General features: G+C 37.8%; 1 protein-coding gene across 2 annotated transcripts in view; it reads left to right on the top strand.

Annotated features, from left to right (window-relative positions):
• The window catches only part of NEK11 (NIMA related kinase 11), a 123,303-nt gene that overhangs the window by 55,108 nt on the left and 42,720 nt on the right, over window positions 1-25,475 (top strand). For both annotated transcript variants that reach the window (XM_074860117.1, XM_074860127.1), the window contains exons 14-16: window positions 7,801-7,925; window positions 13,694-13,754; window positions 19,742-19,838. In XM_074860117.1, coding sequence (XP_074716218.1) covers window positions 7,801-7,925; window positions 13,694-13,754; window positions 19,742-19,838 — 283 coding nt within the window. The remainder of the gene's footprint in view (window positions 1-7,800; window positions 7,926-13,693; window positions 13,755-19,741; window positions 19,839-25,475) is intronic.

The following is a 25,475-nucleotide window of genomic DNA, read 5'->3' as shown; positions in this document are numbered from 1 at the left end:
CTACAACACACTGGGCTAGGTAGGATGGAAAATTGCAGCTCAGTCACTACATCACATGAATTATTTGAGTGCAGGTCCTTTTCTTTGGTTACAGTGTCTTCTAATGAAGCCAGACTTTACAGCATAATTCCTCTCAACTCTGTGTACAACTTGATTCCTAATGACTAGCTCTAAGTTTGCAGAGGTGTTTAATAAATAGGAAACACTAATTATGGGGACTGACTTGTAAAGAATCCAGAGAAATCTTTATCAGAGCATGCATTGTACTTATCCCTGTGGGAAATTAGTGTGGAATATCTGAAGTTTCTTAGTTTACTACATAGAAAATCCCCTAGGTAGAGAAGCTCAGTCTTTGCAGTTGAAAAAAGCATGAAGAGCAAGGCATAATCCTGTTATACAACAGTAATAGCTAAATGTTCAAGGTTTCTGATTCAATTTCTACAGTAGAACTTGCCTTGAAATTGGCTAAAAAATCATAAACTGTATCTAAAAGTGCTTCCAGATAGCTCAGTGCAATTACAGATGCAACAAAAACTACCATTTCCTTACCATTATCTTTGATCCGTCTGATTTGGGTCAGTTTTTACAGTTGAAAGATACTGGGTTGAAAGATATCTCCATTACCAAAATCCCATACTTCTTACAGAAGCCATAAGGAGTGTTAAATTCAACAAGCTACAGTCTAACAGGCGTGAAAACTTAAAGCCATGCACTGGCATTTGTGGCTAAAAGTGCCACTTTATATTCATATCAATTTCACAGCTGATGAGACATGGTAAACGAGAGTGGGGAAGATTTTTTTAAGTATTCAAGAAATTATTTATGCAAATACATCCCTATTTCTAAAGGCTTGTCCTCATTGCAGCACTAAAGTGCCTGGAATGAAAAAGACAATGTAGCAAAACAACACTGGACATAAGGGCCACAGATAAATGATTGTATCTTGCATTTTTGGATTGCCAGTACATTACTAGTTGGGGCTTCACCTGCGTTCACATCAATGTCTTGTCGGAGCCCAGGTCTGCATAAACTACTACTCTGCCTTTAATAGACATGTTTGTGAGTGGGAAGGGGTCAATTTAAAGGAGCAAAATAGCTTGAGCTAACTACCTGTGGTGTTTAATTTCTTTGTATAGGAAAAGAATGTAAAAAATTAAAGACATATAAATTAAAGGGACATATATGATCTCTACAATCTGTGTTATATTCCTTTTTATTTCTGTATACTGAAAAGATTATAACATGTTAAATTACTTAGCTTAATATGTTGCAATACACTACACCTGGCAACCCCCTGATTTCATTACAATTCCAAAATAGCTAAGTACATTACAGTAATTGCATACATTCTTTCTGTGTTTCCATTGCTAATTGTAAGTTATGGGATATATTGCTTTGAATTTCAAGTGGGCAAAGTTCAGTTGACTCTCAAATAGGAAATCTTCACTCACAGAATATTGTGGGGGTTTTTCTAGTCTTATTTTTACAAGCTTTGTTGAGAAATTTTCAAGGGTGTTTTTTTTTTTAAATCTTGGAAGGTTAAAAGCCTGTAATATTTCTGAGCACATCTTTAGGCATCTCTGCACATGCATATTTTTTTTAGTGACTGTAAACCAGTACTTATGCATACTGATTGAGTAGCTGAGTAACACTCCAAAATATGATCATACAAGCAATCACACTGCTCAAAGTCTTTTAGAAAAATCACGTCTTGTTTTGTTTTCCAGTCTGACAAGTCAAAATAGAACAGAATAATATTTATAAGTGGCATTAGACACCTTTCTGCATTATTCTTATTATAGAATCCTTTGTATAACCAGAAAGATTTGTCTCAATTAAGAAGACGGTGTTGCAGTGACTTCTACTGTGGGTTACCCATTGGTCTCCTCTTTCATGTGGTTACCCTACTTCCATGATCATAACGTGTATTTCCTGACTTGCTACTTGCTGAAATGATACCATGGGGTGCTTGCAGAGAGAAACATGCCTGTTTAGTTCTGGTGTTTGCAGCTACCTGTCCTTGTCCTTGCCATGTAGGGTGACAAAACTCCTGAGACTCTCACAGGGTCTGAAGGTGTAGGCATGCTGGGAGCATACCCCTCTGACCTGCTCATCTGCCTCAGGCAGTCTCTGCTAAATTCAGCAGGAAAACTGAGTTTTTATTTGACAGTATGTTTTGACTGATCAAAAAAGTTTAAAATAACTCAAGGACGAAGGTAGTTTTAAATTGATGTTGTAAGGTGTCTTTGTGGTCATTTTTCCTTTAATTTACAGCTCTTGCTCTGTTCCTGCTGGAAACTGTGCAAATAATAGGGCAACCTTTACAATAATAGGGCTTCTTTGTGCATAAAGGAAATGGCTTCCAAGACTCACTAAGTGCTCCCTGTTATTGACTACATCTCTATGTTGTTCTTTTCATTCACCCATTGGTACTAAAAGGAATTCTGAATATTTGGTAAATTTTTAGACTTGCTGAACTTTAAACCATGCTTGAAAGGCAGCATGGCTTCATCTTCATTGTCATTGCCTACCAGAGCTCCCATTTCTGTATGCATGACAATTAGAAAATCAGAAGAAAAAAAACAACAAACAAAACATTCAGAAAATTAGGGGAAAAATGTGACAAAAACATCCTGTCTTGCTGTTCTTTTTCGTTAACAACTTCTTTTAGCAATTCCTTTCTTCCTCTTATGCTTTGTCTCTGTACCTACTGATAAAATATCAGGAGGTGGAAAGTTTCGGGAAAAGAACTGTGTCCTTCAAATAAAACATTTTTCTTGGAAATTTTATTTTGGTTAAATAATTTCTCTTTGGAAAAACATTTTGTTACTAGGTATTTCCTTTCTAACATCAAGTTGTAGAAAATCTCCATAAGGCTACTCTGATTTATATCCTCTTTAACTCTGTTTTTCCTAGTCATTTTGCAACAGGTAAATCAGCACTCAGTGAGGCCCACAAGTGAATTGAAGCTTTTTTCCTTTTTAAAATGCTAAAAAGAGAATTATAAAGTATTATGTTTAACTTTGGTCATATTTCTAGTTCTCACATAGAACAACCCATTCTACTTCACATCTATGCTCTACATGGCCATGTCGGAAGGTAATTCTTTTAATGGTTTCATAGTCCTTTTGTGCTTAGCCAAAAGGATCATACAAGACTTTCATGGGCACAAAAGTCCTGTTACATCCCTTAGTTAATTTCTTAAAACATTTTCTGAGAGTCTTTTTCAGCCTAGTTTAGAAGAGCTGGACAAAACCTTCACTGACTTTCTTAACAATGAAGCTTCAGAGCTTAATAATGTGTATCTTGTCTATAGCTGACCAAAGGATGGCGATTCTCTTTGATGGAAACTTTTAAAGTTGAAGTTTTTTGTCTTGCACTGGAAAAAAAACCCCAAACCAATCAGAGTGAGCTTAAATGATAATAATGGAGTTATCTTATTTTTCCTAATTGTATGAGTATTGACATGGGGTGCAGAGTCCTTGCTCTCCTTTGCGGTAGAATTTCCCATTCAGTATTATGTCACTCAGGGAAACATATCTCTATGTTTCAAACCTCTTCCTAGTGACAGTGCTTAAGCTCTTTTTGTTTTCTCCCTTGAAGGGAGAAATCCCCTTCTGTTTTCACCCTCTGTGATAACTGATGCACTGTTCCAAGGAGTGCTGGCCAGCCCTGTTCACCGTCTCCTTTTACCAGTGATTTGTGAGAATGTGTACACATTGCAGGGCCATACAGAAACAGGCAAGTTTCTGGTAAGTTTGTGAGTCTGTATGTTAAATATGTGCACACACACAGATAGATATGGGGTAATTCTAAACAGTTTGTTTGTGGAGCATCATGTAACCACAGAATCATAATATAATTTTGGTCAGAAGGGATCTGTGGCAGTCTAGTCCAACCCCCTGCTCAAAGCAGGTCTGATCAGGTCAGGTTGCTCAAGGCTGTGTCTGGTCAAGTCTTGAACACCTCCAAGGACTGAGCTCCTACAGCTTCTTTAAGCTCTGTTGCAGTATTTGATCACTCTTATTGTAATTTTTTTTTTTCTAACATCAAATTGGAATTTATCATGTTCCAGCTGATGTTTGTTGCCTCTTACACCTCTGAGAAGAGTCTGGCTCCATCTTCCTTTTATCCTCTGATACGAATAGTCATAGGCAGCAATAAGGTTTCCCCTTTACTTTCCCTTCTTAGGGCTGAATGAACCCTGCTCTCACAGCCCTTCCTTGCACCCAGGTTCTCCAGCCCCCTGCCCAGCTTGGGGGCTGCTGTGGCATTTGCTCCCATAGGTAATGCCTGCTCAGAGGGGATCAAACTGGAATTTGCTGATGAGTTGCCACAGAAAGGAAAGGAGAAGGGGCACCTTCACACTATTGATGAGGTCCTGCTGGTGGGCTATCTTGCAGCCCAGCGCAATGCAGAAGGAAAAGGCAGAGGAATGCTTTGCTCTTGCCTCAGTCCCCAGCATGGCTCATGTACACGGCCTTGCAGGGGGGCAGTGCAAGAGTGTGTGTCCTGGACCCTCCTCTTAATTTTTTGAGCTCTCTGTGGTGGTGTGTGGTAGCAGAGATGTGGTAGCACCACTTTTGAGTGTCTTGGTTCATGTCACCATAATGTTAAGAGTGCATTATATCTCATGACAGTATATGTTTGTCGGAGCAGTCGAATGACTTGCTCCTCACTTTGCTGTCTGTAATACTGCCCAGACCAAGGGAGCATAGCTACATGGAACTATAGCAGTTTTTAACTTAAGAAGGGAAAGTGACAACTAAGAAAATCTGCCTTTTTCCAGAGATGTGATGAAGCCTTGGGATTGAAAAAGTACAATAGTCCTTAAGAGCCAAGTGTGACTTTGTTACTGTGAATACAAGTGGTGACAATGAACATACGTTATACTGTTTCTTCTTCTCCTTTTTTTAAATAAAAGGGGCCTTACTTATTGTTTTCTGCATGCACTGGAATAGGAGAATGCTGCATCAATGAACCAATTATGACTTCAAGGCAAGAGAAAATTAAAGATATTTATCAAAGTATTTTCATCTCTTTGGAGAAAACTGTTGTTGTTGCCAAGTTACCATGCTACCTGAAACAAGTTCTTGGTGGATTTAAGCAAAATATTACAAGTATTGCATTCCTTTGTTTTCTTCATAGCTTATCCTCTTGGAAAATAACTGTGCTTTTATGATTTTTTTAGATGATGGCTTTTTACCCTTCCTTCCACTATTAGCATCATGTTACTATATAGAAAGAAATCTAAAGAGGAATGTTATTATTCAGAGCTCATTTTCTTTTGAATATCTAATAGCAAATATCAAGTGTCTCAATGCTATACCTAAACCTCCTAGCAATATGTAAGCAATTCCTGAGTTTTTTCTGAATGAAGTGCTTTGTAAGCAAATAAAAGATACCGTGACTGGCCTTAGTGTAATATGCACAGCTAGATAAAACACAGAGTATTTTCAGAGATCAGCTGACAGATCAGGGGGCATGAGGGGGCAGAAGTAGCTGTAGAGACCTTTCTTTGTGCTCCATATGGGGCATATAATTATGCTGTATCAGAGGGAGAAGAGGAACCTGAGGGACAAGTGTATTACAGTGGTGTTGCAGCCATGAGGCTGCATGTTCTACCAGTATTAGAAAACTTTATGTTGGATGTTACCATCACCTTTCTTTTGCAAGGGTCTGCGAGGAAAGCAGAGTCCCTGCCTCCACACGTATGCTGCACAGGGTGACTCTGCCGCATGCAGGGAACGGGGTGGTTTGGGCTCACTGTGCTCTGCAGATCAGGAGTGCAGTGTGAGCAAGGGGGTCCAGTGGGCTGCAGACGGTGTCAGGACCCTCTTAAATGTGATGCTCTTCTTCTCCCAGTCCAGCAGTCGAAGCGAAGAGGAAGGGTACCCTGGATTCTGCAGCAGCAGTTTCATTTCAAATTTCAATTAAACACAATAATAACAGTTTTCTTTTGTGGGAAAAAAATTTTGGTTTGGGGGGGGGGGTTCTTCTCCTGGAAGCCCATGTATTGATCCTTTTTTTTTTTTTTTTTTTTTTCCCAAACTAAGAAAGGTGAAAAATAGAAACAGGAAGGATTAGAAATCGTGGCAATGGAGTATGGTGCTGTTATGCAGCTTCCATAAATATATTAAAACAGAGAAGTCTGAGTGAAAATGTGTCAGCATTTTGGAGGTAAATTAAGTTTATAAAAAAGGAAGTACTTTTAAAAATACTTTGGAGACAGTAGATAGTAGAGATCGTATCTCAACAGGAGAGCTCAATCACCTAGTGCTGCAGATAAATACATTTTCCCTTTTTTCCTGACTTCTCTTTCTTATGCCTTAAAGATTAGAATTACTCCTCCTGCCCAAACTCCAATGTCTTTTAATGGATTTTAATTGTATTCCGCTGTTTAAATCCTTCTGATTTTTTTATCCATGTGAAACAAATAAAAAAACCCCCCATCTATTAAGCATTCTTTATGTCATATTGTTTGAATTTAATTTCTTTCAATGCAGTATATTTCTTTAAAGTGGTAGATTTAATTGGGGAGAATGGCAGAAATCAGCATTGGCTAAAGTTAGGACTATGGTGATTTACGACAGCTGAATATTAAGTGTCTTTTATCTTCAACTAACATTTCTTGTAATAATACTACGCAAAGACGGATACCAAACATTTTCTTTTTGAAAACTGTTAACATGAAAACGTTGTTTCTTGGCTTGGATGTAACTTATCTTGATAAGTCAGTAAGGGACTGCCTGAAATCAAAGCATGGGGGTCAGCACTCCTGGGGTATTTCTCTCCATGAATCTTAGAGCTACTGATGGGATGGCTGGTGAGCCAGGCTCCCTTGTCTTCTGATCCTGTCTCTTGCTGCTGAGCCATGTCTCTTTGCCTTGCAGCTTTCTGTCTAGAAAAGTGGGAATCCTGCTTTTTATTCAAATAGTCACCACAGTCCAGCCTCTGCTTAAAATTCAACATGTGCTTAAGTGCTTCTGCTGAGACAGAACAGCTCCCTGAAGCAGATGCAATCAGGCCTCAAGCCGTTTCACTAACTCCTTACTTAGGGAGTCTGGGATGCTAAAGGATTTCACCCAGAGCAGAGTGACTGGGGTGTCTTTCATACTGTGATGAATATCTTGAGTTTTAATAATAATTACTGTACTTCATAGGCTCATTGGCTATATTGATATTGCACTCACTGCTATTACTAAAACTTGTGATATTAATAAATCAAGAGAGCATGATACCCAAGTATGCGTAGCTTGACTTTACATCAGTTTCTTTTATTTTGTTATACTTTTGCTTCAGGAAAGTTTGGAAAAAGATACAGATTTTATTTCTTATATCTTTTAAGCATGTGGCTGGTATATATGGTTTTCCATTTTAGCTTAGCAGTTGTATTCACCACAGGTTATGTGTGTTAGAGAAAAACATTCTGGGGCATAATTTCAACTCACAAAAGCCGGATTCGATTCAGTGCTGACCCTGCTTTGACTAGATGATCCCATGAGGTCCTTTCCAGCCTGAATTATTCTATGGTTCAGTGATTTCAGCCCAAAATCAATATAGATCCTTTAAGGTCATTAATTTATATATGATGAGGATCTGACTTTTTGCCAGATAGAGCTTTAACACTGCTTATCATGTCATCAAAGATGAACATTTTAATCTGAGAACCTATGCCTGGATTTCAATTACAGAATGCATTGCTAGTGATATAACATGAGTGCTATAAAGTTCATTTTATCTTTTTTAAGATCATATATTTTTTCTGGCCATATGCTATAAACTCATAATTGCCTTTAGAGATCCCTGAAGACCCAGAAATTGCAGAAGAATATTATAATGATGAGTTTGAATCCTGTTCAGAAGGCAGTGAAGAGGAGGAGGATGTGGGAGCGTCTCAGACTGCCTCTAAGACAAATCACCAGGTATATGTGACCTTTGGCAAAACAGTATACACTTGTTGCTCATTTTCCATGGAAGAATTAAACTCCTTCCAAGATTTTGTCCTACTGACATTACTGAAATTTGGTTTTGGTAGGAATGTGTGTGTATATCAATACCATAAATTAATTATATGTGTATGCATATGTAATTCTTCAGAGACATTGATGAGAAAGATTCTTGCATTCCTTCAAGATTAAGGATAACACTGCTATGAATGCCGTAAGGTGGATTGTTGTCAGTAAAGTTCCTTGTGACTGTAATACACTCAGAGTGGGGTTCTCTCATGTGTTAGCTATGGGTAAAGTAAGTTAAAGCTGAAAATATACTTCAAGCGTAAGATCTAAGTTTCAGCTCTAATTCTCAGGCAAAGATAGGCACCTCTAGTTGCCAGTTCTTCCTGCCTGTATTAGACATATTTTCTAGGACAGCGTGATGAACTATGAGCCTAAACAACTGCAGGACTTCACCAGCAAGTCTGTAGACTTTCCCAAGAATCTCAGAAAGTGTCAGTGAAAACTTATTATTGACAGGCTTAAAGTAGCTGTATCATGTGAGGCTGCCACAAGAAACCCTTAGGGATTGCAGTGTGAAGAAGGTTGAAGATTATTGGAAAAGGCACCTAATTTAGATCTGATCAGAATGAGCTGAAATGAATCTTGTCTCCAGTGATCAAGTCTCAGTGAAATCAATGAATTTAAATGCCCGAGTCAGTTCTGAAAATGGATCTTCTAAAGGCGTTCAGGAACAGTTCATTTTTCCCCTGGGCCACCAGCTTAAAACATTGCGTGCAGTGCCTCTGAACAGTAGTGTCTGGTTCTGCTTGGAATCATATATGTTTTTCCGCGTTCATGTGCAAATTTTGCAGAACAGAGAGTGATGTCTTCTGCATTTCAGGGAACCAGCCAAGTATACTAATACTCTTCTCTAAATTATAAATAACTTGTACTGATTTTTGAAAATTTTGAACTAATAGCTTCTTTAAGATAAAGTTTTTAAGGCAAAAATAAAATGTTTGTGTGAGAAATCAGTACTCTACTTCTACCACAGTAGCAGGGAGTCCTGAAATTGTCTCACCAGTTAAACTTGGAGTTTACTCAGAAACAGCTTCATTCACTCTAGAAATGTCCACCTAACTTTCAAACTAAATACACAGGATGCTTTAAAATTCAGGATCGGTTTATACAGTAGTGGTCTAAAGAAATTATTAGTCAACTGTAAATCAGTGGAATATCTAAGACAATGCTTTTTTTCAGTTTGCTGGGTCTGTGCTCACCCACAACACATGCAAACACTCTGTTGCCCAGAAAGTCTACCACAATATGCTCTTGAAAATAAATTATTGCTCACTTTCATCAGACTCTGAGATTTTAATTTTTTTTTCTTTTTAGAACACCTTTTAAAATTCATTCAACTTTCATTGATGGTATCATTAAATGTCAATCAATAGTGGTTTTGAACAGGCAGACTGCTGCTTAGAATTAACGAAGGGCAGAAGACAAAAATAGATTTCTCAATAATGCAGAATAAATTAGGTGTTGGCAGTCAGATCTGAACTGTGACATTTCCTCATTTTGCAGTGACTCAGGATTCCACAATGACAAGAACCAGCACAGTGGTCTGGAAGAGTGTCCCACTGGCACCCTCTTGTCTGTATCCAGCCCTGACAGCCCTGAGGCTTCGCTTTACCAGCAGTCTGTGTGCACAGAGAGCATTAACCCTCTGTGAACTGGCCTGCACAGACTGACTGGGAAGCACCCCCTGTGACCATTTGCCTTTTAGGACTTACTCTATCAAAGAAACTAATTGTCTGTCTTTGTTCTTTCCCATGTTGACCCCAGCAGCTTAGATAAAGCAGAAGTGTGTTTCTGGGCATTGACACAATTGCCTTTTCTTTTTCTTGGGAAGTGAGCATGCTTTTCAATTTTCCCTTTCTCAAATGAAAAATTCTGCAGTAAGTCCAAGGGCACAGCAGACTCAACTTAGCTGTGCAGATTTGGACACCTATGTCTGAACTAACTGAATGGAAAGTCTGTGTAACAAGGGGAAGTAAGCAAGCTTTTTTAGCAAATAATGTTGTTTTGGTGTATATATCTAATGTGGGTCAGATGGAGCATGCCAAGACGTCTCTTTCTGGTGATTATAAGGGGATCTACAGTTATTAGCATGCATGGGATATCTTCATTCTGGGTGTCAACAGTTATCTGAGATGAATCCCACTCAAAAGTAGGTGGGATCATGCTCAGTATTAATAATAAGCTTCAAATCGTACCAGAATAGATTTGATCTTGCTAGTATATAGCAGTGGTTTGCTTCTGCAGTCATATACTTAATACCTAAACTCCTACTCCTATTTCTATGATGGGATTTATACTCTTAAACCCTTTCTTCAAAAATACATTCATAAATTAAGTTTTTGGAGGTGTATGCTAATAAAGAAGTCATTCCAGTGCAACACAGGACAAGGACTGGTAAAATATTTACCTTCCTAATCTGTGCAAATATCTCAATTTTCCAATGCCAAGATTGCTTTACTAGTTACTTCTGTGCAGAGAGTGTGGAAATGCTGCATCTGTCAGTGCTCCCTGGTGACCCTATTACTTCAAACAATGATTAAAAAAAATTCTGATGTTCATGCAATAGAATGGGGTCAGAAAAGTCATCTAATTGGGGTGCATGATGTAGAAAGAGATCTGAGCTATTTATTCAGGCTATATTAGGCTCCCACAGATGTCAAGACAGACTGAGAAGTAGTGGCCTTATGTGGGATGCAACACCTCTTCAGTTAAGAAGGTAGAGTTAGGCACTGGAATGGTATAATTTTGAAGGTTTTGGATGGGAGCTGGACAGCTATTTTTCCCATGTTATCTTTCAATAGAGCCTATATGTTTTCAGCTACATTGTCCAGTTGCAAATGTGGAATTACCACCAATTTCAGACCCTAGGCACATCTGGACTTCTCGACTTGGTTGAAGCATTGGAGTTTAGTGTCCTTTGTCCCTGTCTTTTGAAGCAGAAATGCAGATTGCCAGATTTCAAGCAGCAATTTGCCAGTTACTTTTCCAGACCTCTACTTCTTCAAGCCAATGGCTCTTTTCTACATGTTTTTTCCTAGGAACACTGGTTTCTAATTAGGGGGAAAACATGAGAGAGAATGAGAAACTGTTTCTAAAAAGAATTAAGAAATATGAAGTTTAAGAGAGATAAGTTTGTGCACTGTGAAGCTTCATTGGCTTTGATTTAGCTGAGATGCTAGTGGGTGCTTTTTACTGCAGTTTATCACCTTGTTCTTTACATTTTCTTTTAGTGACAGTAATAGCAAATTCACCCTCTTCATTGTAACAAAGTCTACAAATGTGGTACATTAGCTTCCTATTTTCAATTTCCAGGTTGCTACTGAGATTGTCAAACCAGATAATCAGCTGGCATAAATTATCAAAGCTCCAGTGGCTGTGGGTGGTCTGTGTGCTGTCACCCAAAAAATGCTCCACTGGATTCTTAATACGTGCCTTGGCATGGCCTGTTGCTGTTAGAAAGGGTTCGTTCGTTCTGAATTTGAAATGTGCAAGCATTCATCCATGCTGGCTCTTACGCGTAAGAGTGCCTCTCTTCTGTGCATCTGTCGGAGTCCCTTGCCTATTCTGTGGGGCTTTGCTGTCTCTGCAACAAAGAGAAACATTAAAGAAATATGTTAAGTAGATAAGCATATTAAATAAAACAGCTAAAATCCTGTTGGATTGCTAAACCCAAGTGGAGAAAAGTCATAGGTAGTTTCTACCTTGGTGTAAATTAATTAACCATTTATTCAACTATTTACCACTGTGTGAAAAACACATTCTCTTCCTCATTGAAATTTTATTGCAAGACAGCCATGTTAAGCCAGCTCGTTTCCTTGAAAACCAGTGGTGACGAAAGTGGTGAAAGTGTATCTTTTACCTTACAGCATAATGAGAAAAAATCAGCTCTGTTGTGATATTTGGAGCAAATATGATGTCCTGTTGTGAGAAGTCAAAGCTTTTGGAATTACAGTGTTTATGCCATTAAAAAAGAAAAAAAAGGTTTTATTAAAGCAATTGTATTAGTATTGTATGTGGCCATTTACCATGTTTTTGTCTGTCTGTCTATAGATTTGCAGTTAATTGCTAGTGATAATAAAAATAATTTTAAACTTATATTAGCAGAAAATAAATGTCAAATTTTAGTTTTGAATGAAAAATATTTAATAACTTTTAAATGAAGTCCTAAAGGTTCATTTAATTCTTTTTATTTTTTTTTTTACAAATGCAGAGAAATTCTATCTGTAATAATAAGTCTTAATTCAATAGTCAATTTATATTGTATATATAAATGTAATGAATTTTTTAGCATCTTCTGGGCCTTTTACTGCTAACTAGCAAAAGCCCCAGTTAGGCAGGTACAGATTAACTTGGTCATCTAAGGTAACTTGGGTACTTTTGATGGGCTGCAGAACTGGAAACTATAGTGCTGACTATCCAGCCAGGACACCACGGGCTGTTCCAAAAGGGCAAAGAGGCTCCTTCAAACCTATGAGCCCTTGGGTTATCTGTTGAAATGACCAAACAAGAAGCTGATTCCCATCTTACAAACCTCAGCTAAAAGTGCAGAGCCTGTCTTAAATGTAAGCCCATGAAACAACTTAGAGTGATAAGAAGTTAGATCATGCTCATCTGTAACAGCTCTCACTGGCACCAAAAGGTCACTAACCAGCTAACAGTCATTGCCAACAATTATTGCTAACCTGTTAAAGCATACTGGCAGTTCCTCACTTTGAGAAATTTAGAATGAGCATTTTGAGTAAGATCACAGAGAAATATAAAGCAGATTGTCTATTGTAGAAGCTGAGGTCAATATTGTTTCTTTTTATTCCAGTGTTTTAAATTTTAAAACCATAGGCTGTTCAATATTTTTTAAAATACAGATTTTTGACAGATATTTCAGCAAGGGTCAAGATTTTGACTTTCAGTTTTAAGTAGTCAAGAAATGCCATGTTGTCAAATGTGATATGGCAGCAGCTTCTTGAAACTCAGCGTCCAAGTTTCTCTTGGACTTTAATAAAATTGTGATCTACTTCCTGGACCACAATCATTGCTTAATGCCAGATCTTTAAATTTTGTCTGTGTACACAAACAGGATTTCACATGAAAGATATCATGGCAAAACTGTTAATCATCTGTCTGGTAACAGAATACTAGAAATACAAAAGTGTTAAAATTTCTTAATTAAAATTTTTTCAATTAGTTGTTATTACTAGATATGTAAGTAGATGCAATTACATGAATTATTAATTTGCAGAGGACAGCTATCATAAGCATAAGAAATTTTGGCATAGTTAAGAAATACATACTTGCCTTTTTCAATGTAGTATTGTTTTACTACATATATTCCAGGACTATCTGATGATAAAATACTGGTGTATTTTCAGAGATTGCACACCACCCTCCACAGTAAACATATCTTCTTTAAACTCCATGCACAGTTTTGTACACACTTGTGTTCTGCAAGGAATCTGATGTAAATAATTGTTTGTATATAATATCGTTCCCAAGCCTGGTGTTTTAGGAGAAGAAAACAGAAAAAGGCCTGAGCAATGTAGACTCTTTGTAGTCTAGTGTTGACGCTCATTGGTGTAAGTGATATCCTTTATGTTTGTGGACTCATACCTCTGGTACATAGTGTTTATACTTAAGTTTGTGCTCCCACTAATGCTATTCCTTATTTTGTTTATCCACAGGACAGTGATATCGAGGCAATGGTCAAGTATTTGGAGAGTGTCCTGAATAGTAGCTCTTTGGGTAAGATGATATCTCTTTTTTAAATGTAATAGCAGCAGTTATTAGCAGTCTGTATTCATCACAGTCCAATTATTTCCATTTTGCAACAAAATAACTCAAAAAATGTGATGATCTTGAAAATTGTATCCATAATCTACTGCAGAGAAGTATAAATATGCCAAAAGAAAAGGCATACACAGTTAAGTGCTTCTGTTGAAAATAATAGACCCATAAAGCATGATGGTCAGAAGTGTGGAATGTTATAAAAAAAGCTTTTAAAAACTTGACTTCTGCCATCTTTTCTTCAGAGGAAAATATCTAAGGATGTGTAGATTGTTTTATAGTTTCTAGTACTGGTAACTAACAGAAAATGAATTAAAAGACTTATACAATTTTTTAAAATTATGATCCAGGTTCGGATAATATTTATTTTACAGTAGCTCATTACAGGCACAGAAAAATAACTGAGAATTTGCAATTTAATCCTAAAATTTCCTGCAAATTCTGTCTATAAATTTAGAGTTTGAAAGCCTGGTTTCTCGTGTTCTACTTAAAAGCTAAAAGAAAAACCTATATGAAAGAAGAATATTTACTGAGGTTGACGTAGTCACTGTCCTTGAAGACCACTGGGTTGAACTGTGCCAGCAGCAACCTGTGTGGGGATTGCAAGAAAACCCAGCTGAGTTCCCAAAGGCTCCCACAGAAACCACAGTCTTGCTTAGCTGTCTCATTTACACTCATTCAGTTGGGACAAACCTGGCTTTGTGTTATCCTGTGTCTCTGAAATTAGAATATAGGGGAAGCCTGGGAAGTCGTCTTTGTAGAGGTTCCTCCAGTGCCAAGCTCTATTTCACCCCTGCTAGTGAGCATGGACTGATGGGAAGAGAAAACCAAAGAAGAAAAAGGATGAAAGAGAGTAATCAAAGCTGTGGCCGTCATAGTCTTGTAGCCACTGAATCATTTCTGGTCACCTTCTGGGTCCCACATCAGGGACATCCTTAGGACTGAAATGTCCTTAGAAATTCATGTCCAGTTTGTCTTCACACTAACAGAGATCCCACAGTCTTTAAATTCTGCACTCATTTATGCATTTGCATCATCATTGTCTGCAGTTTGCAGAAATGGAAATAGGGACAAAGTTTAGCTCTATGCTTCAATATTTTGTTATTTTAATGAAAGAGAGGAATTGCCTTGAGGACTTTTGGGAATAACCCAGAGTATTAGACAAACAGTGGTCTTTTTAAAAAATCTTAGTATTAAAGAGACTATTGTCTTCCTCTGTTTCTTTCAGTATTAAGAACAAGAAGATGCCTTTTAAAATTATAATATTAAAGAATTAAATGGTGCTTTAATCATTAAAAATTCTCTGACCAGTCTGTGCTGAAACTTAAAGCCTTTTTCTAGCTGAGTTAATAATTAGGTTTGTATGATCTGTTCCAAACAAATATACGTGATGGTAATACAAGAGAAATCTGGTAGGGTTCTTTGTATGCTCATTGTCACTGAGGAAGTTTAAACATTTACTATATTATAAGTTCTTCCAATGTCAAGCTACAAAGCTGCAGTTGGGGTCATTTTTATGTGTTTGCTAACATTCATTTATACCTTGCTTTTTCTTCACTGGGCTGCAAAGTCATGTTACATCAAAATTTTCTGTAGATGGTGCATTTTACATGGGTTAGATATCTGTTCTCTTTGTTCCCCCTGAAGCTAGTTATGTCCACCTCCAGGTGTACATTTCTTTAACTGATTACTAGCATGTTGGTTATAGCCATGGGATTGCCAGTACTAGCCTGTGTCCCACCTCTTGTCATACCATGCCCATAGTCCTTTACACTTCATCCTTTATCTCCACTTTTCAAGGCATCTGCTGTTGTACCAGGCCTGTATTTCTCTACATTAATTGAATTGTTAGTTATAAATATGTCATTCTACACAGAATACTACTATCCATCTAAAAATGTAGGTTGTACAATACAAAAACAAGTGGGAATAAAACAAAATAGCCACAACTACCTGGTTGTTAGAAGAACTGCTATTGCAGCTTAAGCAATTAAATCGAAGTTCCTGACAGATCAAGACAAGTTCAGACAAAGCCTGAAGCCTTGCAAACTCAGGTCCAAACATGTGACCTGGTACTAGCAGTGACAATACCATATTACTGAGCTACAGAGCTACAACATCATTATAATGGCTACTCCTGAAAACAGTACAGAGTTCATGGCAATAATAGGGCAGATACAGAAATCTTGCCTGGCCAGAATTTCTTGTAGTGTCTTTCAATTTTAAAGGCATTTTGGAAAAATTATGTGCCATTTCAAGCAGATATTAGAGAACATCTGAGTAGAATGAAACTAGAATTTTTTTTACGTCAGCAAGGGCTGTGATAAAGAGTATGCAATAAATATGCATTGTTTTTCCACAGGTAAAGTTTCCTTAGTATAAATCTCAGTGTTGAAGGGTGAAAGCACTTTTGAAGTAACTGAGTTTTCTCCTCAAGAGTTCTCACTGAGTCACTGTGAATACCAGTGCTTGAGCGTTGTATAAGGTTCATTTTGGGTTGACTATACAGTTCCATGTGCAGTATATTTGAAATAAGATAGTCCATGCTGATAAAGTTTGAAAAATTGGGAAGTTCCCAGAAAAGAACTGCAAAATGAAAGGAAGTTTGAAAAACTGTTTTACAATTTACTAAATTTGCTTAGCTTAAAGGAGGAGAAGGTTAGAGGCAGTTGTGTCACTTTGTATTGTTTATAAACTCAGGAAAATACATTTGGTTCTAAGGAGCCTTATAATCTTGTAGAAGAAGGCATTGTAGGATCTCATATGTAACAGTGAAAGCTGAAGAGAGAAGTCCAAAATCCAAACAGAAATCTATGATTCAGTGGAGATAATAGCTTCACAACACGTAATGGTTTAGCAAGAGATACAGTAGATGTCAATCACCAATTATTCATTTGCTAGCAGAAATGTTGGTAGGAATGCCTTTGGGCCATAATGTATGAAAAGTCTCACCAGATAATCATAATCACCCATTTTAAGTGTAAATGCCTGTGAATAAGAGGATTTGTTTCCCTACAGATCCTTTCATTTTCCCTTCCACAGAGTAGGAAGGATGCCATGAGAATCCCACACTGGTGCTGCATGACCTGAGAGGACAAAGATCTTTTGCCCTATGTTGTTCTCTGCAGTACTGGGCTAGACACTGGGAGAGTATTTGTCTTTGAAATACATTTAGAAAGCCACAATACCTGGTTTTGAAAAGTCAGTGGTCTTGTTGTTTCATTTGATTTTGCTTAATGAATCAAGAATGATATATTGCATAAAAAATGCAAATGGTTACCTGGCCACTTTTTGAAGAAGCATAATTCCTTGTTCTGTGTTGATGTATGAGTAAGTAAACTGCTTGAAGCTGGGTGTGAAATATGTTATTAATCAAGTAACTGCTTCTAAGAAAATACGTCTGATATAGAAGCTAGTGTGGGTTATGAATCACCCCAGGAGAATTTTTTGAGGCTTGTAGCAACAACATGTAAAGCTCTCAGCAGTTTTCACTGAGAACTCTCTTTTTTTTTAATGACTAGCCACACCTTTGCAGCATCCTACAATCTGTAGTCCTTGCAGCTGCCTCATAGTACTCAGAAAATCATCTTAAATGGAGAGGAAGATAGATACTAGTTTCCATGTAGAGAATAAGTTTTGCTTGGCTAACTGCCAATGTGGAGAGTAGACAAAGTACGAATTATTTAGCCTGGAATCCCAGAAAAAACGAGAAGGATGTCTTTAATAATGAATATCGGAAGAGAAGGAGATATTGTAGCAATAAATAGATTGAACCCACTGAGCAGAAGAATATGCTGAGCTCTTACTACAGTGATATATCCTGCAATAATAGTAATAACAGAATTTAGCTGGGGCCTGCAGTTCAATGTACTCTTTCTTAAGAGAATGCAAAGTTTATATTTTCCTTAGAAGACTGGTGCTTCGGGTGTCAATTTTTTATTGCTTTTGAAGCCCCAAAGCCTCACAGCTGGACTCTAATTCTACACCAATTGAAAGAGGAGTGTGCCACCCAGTAAGTCATGAACAATTCTTTGCACAGTGCTTGGGGTTTCTTCAGGGCCACCCTGAGGATAGCTGAATTTTCCCATGCTGCTAAAGTGGTTGAATCGTTACAGACCCCATGTAAAAATGTATGGATATGCATTTGTAGTGTTACAGTAAATGATCAGGAAATGGGTTTTGCATCAATGGGCAAAGTTATTGGTTGCTAGTAAGAACTGAGCTTGTCATCTTCTAAACTACATTAACTATATCTCAGTTGTAATACTTAGGCACCAGACAACTCTTAGCCATTAGGTGTAACAAGAAGTTAGGAAAACGTTTTAAAAAGTCATATCATGTGCCCATAGCCAGGTAACAGAGTCAGGAATCCATTTCTTCTGTGGTCTCTCTCTATGCCTGCTTCCTATCTTCTGAATCCAGCAAAGCTCTGAATCCAGCAGACACTTACTGTGAGCAATTCAGTAGGATCCCTCACGATAGAAAGTTTTTATCTCAATATTCAACTTCATGTATCAGAATCTAGAATCATGTAAGACATAGGAACTTAACTCTAGGGAAAGCCAGGGAATGCTTCCAGGGAAGCATTCAGTATTCTCTGGGGGTGTCTCTACTGCTCGTAGCAGGAAGGTGGCTGCAAGCTCCCTCTGGCTGATTGTGATCAATGTTAAAGCAAACCAAACTAAGCTCCAGCTGAGTTCAAGCTAAAAACCCCTGCTAGGAGGGGAGTGTGTGTTCATTTAAACAAAGCATTGCACTAACATGTTTGTGTGACTTTCAAATGTTCTTATCCTATGCAGAGCCCTCCTGTGTCTGTTCAGAACTTGGGTCCTGTGTGCCACAGCCCACACATTTACGCAGAATGTAGTTCCACCATGATACATATTCTCCTCTTTTGGGAAGTGAAATCCTAATGCCAAATATTTTGCAAGAAGAAACTAAAATAGCTGCTTTGTTTAGCTTAGCAAATTGAAAGCTGACGTAAGACCTCTTTTTCAAATTATAAAGAAATGAAAGGAGTGTTCAAAAGGGAAGAACTGAGTAAGCCAAAGAAAAGGACTGGCACAAGAGAAAAAAGAGCATGAACTGCCAATAAAGAATTTTTATCGGGAAATTAGAGGAGAGATTTTAGCCACCAGCTTACAGTAAGGTTCTGGAATTGTCTTCCAGTGGGAGTGGTTGGGGCAATAAATAAATTCCTTAGGTTAAGCAGGGACTTGTGTGATGGAACAGCAACAGGAAATTGCAGGATATTTGAGCTGGCAACCCTGACAGTTCTCTGTGATTCAGGACTTCTGTGTTCATGTGGATGAGTACCACAGTGCTCCGTGAGCATTAGGTCCTTAAGTACGGCAACAGCACAAGAGGTCTGTAAACAGAAAGAGTGTGGATGTATATGCGTATGTATATTTCTCACACACATATATATATATGTATTTACATATACAGGTATGTTTTTGTATGTATATATATGCATATATAAAAAGAGTACCTTTGTCCAAAGGGGAAAGTGATGTCATAAGTTAAATACTTCAAGTTTACAGTAATGATCAAGCTAAAGGAGAGGCTTGCCTGTTAGGAAGAAGGTTCTTGCTCTTACAAATAAGTGCAAGAACAATGGAGGAAGACATGTATTGTCTAAGAAAACGTCATTTTGTTGAATATTTATCTATTCCAGCACTTCCTCAACCCAACACGTAATTCCCTGTATGCTACACAGAAGGAAAATTGTTACAATTCTGGTGCCTTTAAGCTGTAAGTCTACTTGTCCCTCAGAAAGGAGTTGCCCTTAATGTGCATTTAATAACCTAATTCATCTTTAATTAATGTGGCACTACCTTGTGAGAAACAGGAATAGTCTTCCTTCTTCTGACTGCCCTTGACTCTGCAATAGAGCTCAGGAGATGAAGGTGAATAAGGTTATGTGTCTGTGCATTGATTTGTAGGCTCGGGGACTGTCACCAGAATGTCTCCAAGGGCGCCTCAGGGATTCAGAGCTCTCAACAGCACTATGGCTGAGACCAAACTGAAACACATGAGGGAGTAAGTAACATATTTATGTGTTACCAATATTCAAACAAAGAGGATGGATTTGAAAAAGTGAAGAACACAGCAAAAAAACCCCCCATGTGGTGTTCCCCCATCCCAAATAATCCCTTTGACAAAAAGAAGTGGATGGTAAGGTATTCTTTACAGACTGAGTGCCTACTTGCTTCCACAGAGGATGAAGGTTGATTTTAATTTCTGATTCTTTTCTTGTAATCTGCACAATCACTGTCATCCTTCCAGGATCTAGTTTGCCTTCACTGCTATCGGTGTTGTTCTGAACTTCGCCTTCTTTATTAGCTCAGCACATGCCCATAAATCACCTGCAGATATCCATGTTCCCACCATGTTTGCTCCCTCACCCAGACTTCATTCTTGCCTGGAACTAAAGACTAATAGATTTGTTTCCTATGATGATATGATAATTTAAACCAAACATGATTGCTGCTGTTGGCTGGGATTTTCAAATGAGGCAGAGGAATTTACATGTGCAGCTCCCTTTGAAACTCATTGTCTAATTACTTTCAGCACCATTGAAACCCTAGTTTTATTAATAAAGATTTCAGTGTCTTAAAAAAACAAAAATCTGTGCTTCTTTTCTAGAATGTACTGGTTAATATATCTTGAGCTTTTATCTTGATACAGTAATTTCCGGCCTTCCAAAAGTTATTGCACTCTAATTTAGGTACTGATCTGATAATCATAATGCTGTGCATTATTTCTGAACTCAAATTTTCTTTGCAATATTGCAACATTCAACTGATCTCAGATTGCAGACTCTTTTAAAAAGTGCAGTTTTCTCTTGCGTGGGTGGACGGTGCCAGCAATATGGTGTATGTTATCAGAATACAAAATAAGTTCAAACAGTTAATACTAGTACTTATTTAAGTGAATCCTCTAAAGAAAATGAATGCAATCACAACAGTGTTGATGCCAATCACCGTTTAAAACAAATTACAGTGCCAAATGCACCGTGTATTCAAGGGAAATACCAATCAGATTTTCTCCAAATAGAAGTTGTTCAGTTTTATGATATTTCAAGATGCAGCAGCTCCTAGGGTTTCACTTTAAGGCTTAGGCTTTATTGTGCAGCCATTCAGCAGGTCTTACAGCCTGCCACTCTGCTTGCTTTTCTTTTCCTTCTAATGGACAGTACTTATGAAAATTAAACAAAGCATCATGTTGTGCCAACTAGTTGCAAGATGAGGTTGTTTAGTCAAAATGCCCACTAATCTTACAGCCTTTACCTTGTGTTCTTATGGTTACAGGATAAACCTCAACTATTTGAACTTCATGGTCATTGCCTTTAGGGCTGAGGTACAATTAAATCACTTGCTTCTTTCAAATTCTGTTTTTCCAGTGCTGTTTCATGGTTTCCACAGTTTGTTGGTTCTGATAGGATAAACACGTAGTGGTGGTTAAATTCTGAAAAATTTGGAAGTGCAGTTAAATTGATCCTTTGGAAATGTCACATTTCATAATAGTTTATAAAACAGCCATATGCTAATGAAAAAACTGATTAACTACAGTAATTCACATTTGATGCATTAGACTTCCTGGTTTTGGAACACTTTCCTAGTAATTTCATTCCTGAATGAGGACAGTCAGCTGGGGCTGTAACCAAAAGACTCACCCAACTGCCATCTTGAACTTTCAGCAGACAGTACCCATGAACCATTTTCAAGTTATCTTCATTAAGAGAACAAATCAAGGAGGGGGTATGTATCTCCTCTTGTGCACTATAATTACTACTTTAAAGAAGTCTGTCAGAATATCTACTCATGTTATTGCCCTTTCTCCTAAACATGCTGTGACCTTGTCATTTTCTAAATATGTGAAGGTGAGCAAACATGTTAATTGCTTGGAAGTTAGGGTGTTAAGAAACAAGTGAGTGCGCACAGTACCCAGTGCACACATACCCAAGGAAATCCCTGCAGACTCTTACACGTGGCCAATCTCCACACAGGGCATAGTGTTTCAGTGGCAAAAGGTAGTACATCTGGCTACAGAATGATGCATGAAGCCTCAGCTGCTCTGCTTATCTCTCAGCAAACTTCACATAATATGTTGTATGTCATCCACACAGCAGTGCTGCTTTAGGTTTGTGCTTTTCAAGTTTTACTCAGGAAGCCACAGATGTATGGTGGGGTCTTCCAGATGACAGCTTCTAATGAAAGAGAGAACGTGGGGGGTTTGTCTTCTAGAAACAGAGTAGCTGGAGTTCTTATGAGGAAACAGAAAAGAAGAGCAGAGGAGGCAATGTGGAAGTGCAATGAAATCTGTTTAGGTGGCAAGTCACTGTAGAAAGAGAAGTATGAAGGTTTGGGATTTGCACCATTTTCAGATGCTAATAGCAATAGATTCTGATGAGGGAGACTCTTTTATGTCATGAATTGCTCAGAAAGAAAGCATTGTGCCTATAGATTACAAGAAACATCAATGAAAGAAACTCTCATTAGCTCTGATCAAATGGTAGATTCATGTGAAATAACACAGGGTTTAACAGTAAAAGGGCCTTTTTGCCATTTCTAATTGTCATGTGAATGATGTGGGCTTGCAAATAACTGCAGCAGAACAGTCACTTGACAAGATGTGATGTGCTTATTGCTTGAGTTATTGCAGTGTGCTGCACTGAATGCATTCTTTGACAGCAGAGAGACTTGCTGTTTATCAAAGTGCCAATTTAGGTAGTTTTTACTGTATTCTTGTGCAGGTTTTTTTACTGATACTCATGTGAGAGGGAAGTTGTGCAAAAAGACTTTACAAGAATGTAGAAGGAAGCCACTGATGTTCTTGAATGTGGTAGGTAGGAGTCCTTGGTCTGCTCTTATTTTAAGTAAAAAAATGGCTTAGGGCTTGACCTATAGACAGCCTGATACTGTTTATGATTCAGTCACCAGCTTTCTTCACTACAATCCCTGAATATTTTCCCTGATATCATCTTTCCAATTCCCATTACACTCTCTGTTCCAGCACTTTGAATTGCTGTCCTCTCAGTAAAAGTCATGATAAAATCACCTACTCCAGTGACAACAATTTCTAGTTTGTTATACTTGGTATCAGTATTCTTTATAAAGCTTATAGCAACAGAAATTTAACTTTACCTTTCAAGTGGAGTTCTTTCTCCCAGCAAAAATTTCTACTTCAGTGCTAAGCATTTTGATATTGGGATCTTCTGCAGTGTTGATAAGAAATCTCTATTTCTTGAACCAGCTCCCACAAAGGTTATCTTGAGCTTTTTCTCATTATGCTCCTTCCTAGCCTTGCATGTTAACAGTGAGAAGTCAAGAAAATATATAAATCAGAGTTGTGTGACTCATATTCCTCATATTGGGCTTTTAGGCTGAGTTAGATGTAGGAAACAGGAGGAGCCGTTTCTTGTTATTTTCTGTCCTGCCCACCATCTCATTCTCATGGTGGTTCCCATCCTTGATGGTACTAGGTAACTTGGAGCATGCCTCAGTCTGAGCAGCTCTACTCTCACATGCTATCCAGAGCCAAATTATCTTCACCAGAGAAATCCATGAGGAAAAACTAATGACAATTCCACTGATGCTTTCCTATAGAGAATTTCCAACTCTGTGTCTCAGAAGAGAAAGAACCATGCTGTTCTTCAGAAACAACTCCTCAAGCCAAAGCATTCTTTTTCCCCATCAGATCAAATTGTTATAGCACCTATTTTTTTTTTTTTCCTCTGAGGCCCATACAGCTTGTCAAAGTCTTCTTTACAAGATGTCAGAAGCTTTGGCAGTACTCATTGCCTGAAAGATTGGCTTTGTCCCTAAGGAAAGCCTTTAGAAGAGTCATGGTAGTAAACAGTAGCTCGTTCTCTGCCAGCTTCTGCAAAACTTAGTAGACAAACTCAAATACTTTCTTCAGGCTTGGACTAACAGCACTGATATCTTATAAAAGGCTAAAGAGGTCAAAATCTGCATTAAAAGAGACAGATCCAACTTGTTTAGATCTCTAGCTGAAAAAGTTTTCCGATTCTTTTCAGCTTACTGTATCTTATTTATGAAGCCCTTCTTTCCAAATTTTTGACCACCTTAGCCAGAATTTGGCCACAATGAAGGGTCTGGCAGAAATGCAGAAGCCCATGAAAAGTCTTATGATGCATGCTTGACTTCTCAAGCCTGTGCAGGGTTTCATGATCTAAAATGGAAAAGCAAAAGTGAGAAATAAGACACGTGTGTGCAGAAATCTGTGGACAAGAACAAGATTTATTAGGAGTTTTGGTGCAGCTGACTCTATTGACAATTGCACCTCCCTATATTATGTAGTATTCGTATCACAGGTGTCTAGTGAGTGAAGGCTTCCCCTTGAAGCCTCTTCAGCACTGTAAGTCAAAATTCATTTGTTGGGCTTTGTAAAGTCAGGATTTGTGTTTTACAGAATAAGACTAATTTTTGAGTAATAGAATAGCTATGGAATAGAATGTATATCTTGTTCTCTCTTTTCTGAAAATATATAGAGAAATAAAAATGCAGGAAATGAAGAAAAAACCAGTACAGAGTGTTTTGTGCTCCTTTGTGGAGGTATCCATGAATATATACAATGAGTCATTTTAGTAGCCGTGAACTTTAATATGCAGTTTAGAATTCAATAAAATGTATGCCAGTAAAAGGAAAAGGCTTTTATGCCCCAAATTTTAAGTAAATTAAAATCCTTTAGCACAGCAGTAAGCACCTCTTAGTCAGTCCCTGAAGTCTTACACACAGCAGCATACAATGATCAGGCAAAAGGCTTCATCATCACCTGCTGAGTGTAAGTAAAGCCGTCTTTCAGAAGTCATGGAGAAAAGGCATTTGGTGATATTTTTATTCTGTTCCCATGAATGCTCCTAACACTATTGGTTTAGACTCATGAGGAGTATGCATATATGCTTCTTGTGCTTGTGACATTGCCTTCAAATGTATAATTTATCTTAAAAATTCAGAAAGAAAGGTCATACTGAAGTCATTGAATAGGCACTGGATATTCTTAAGGTAAGTAGTCCTAAAAATGCCTAAAGTATAGAAGACTTTTTGTACATTTGTTTCTGCACATTTTTGAACTATGGCAGTACAGACACTGATTATTTGCTTTAGTGTTTTGTTAGATGTTGGGTGGACCTTCCTAAGGTACATCTCTGAGCCTACTGAAACTGGTTTTGTTATTGACATCATTGAGGACAGCTTTAGGTGAAGGCAAAAGCAACAAATACAGAAAAGCTAACTGGGTTTTTAGACTTCACAAAAAAAAATTCTCAGTGACCTTTTAATTGTCATTGACTGTCATGAGGTGTCATGATGTAAACACGCATGAGGAATAAGAAGTCTTCTCACAGACAGAAGACATATTTGGTAAGGAAGTTTATTGATACTGTCTGAGCTATGACTGTTTTTTGCAGACAAATAGAGGACAGTATTCTTGAAGGTATTGATCTCAAAATGTTTTTGAGCATGAAATTTCCTCTTACACAAAACACAGTTCTGTTCAACACTCCATTTTCTGGTAGTACTTTCTGTCTGGTGATCCCAAGATCAGTTACAGTTACAGCATAACTGTAGCTTTTTACTTCTCATGGGCTGAGCCAAAATATTACTTACATATCCATCCTCCTTGTCACAGTCTTTTTCATACCTCATTTTTAAA

This window comes from Strix uralensis, chromosome 1 (assembly GCF_047716275.1).
Source record: "Strix uralensis isolate ZFMK-TIS-50842 chromosome 1, bStrUra1, whole genome shotgun sequence".
Classification (NCBI taxonomy): Eukaryota; Metazoa; Chordata; class Aves; order Strigiformes; family Strigidae; genus Strix; species Strix uralensis.
The sequence above is the reverse complement of the archived record's forward strand: the minus strand, read 5'-3'. Positions and strand labels throughout refer to the sequence as shown.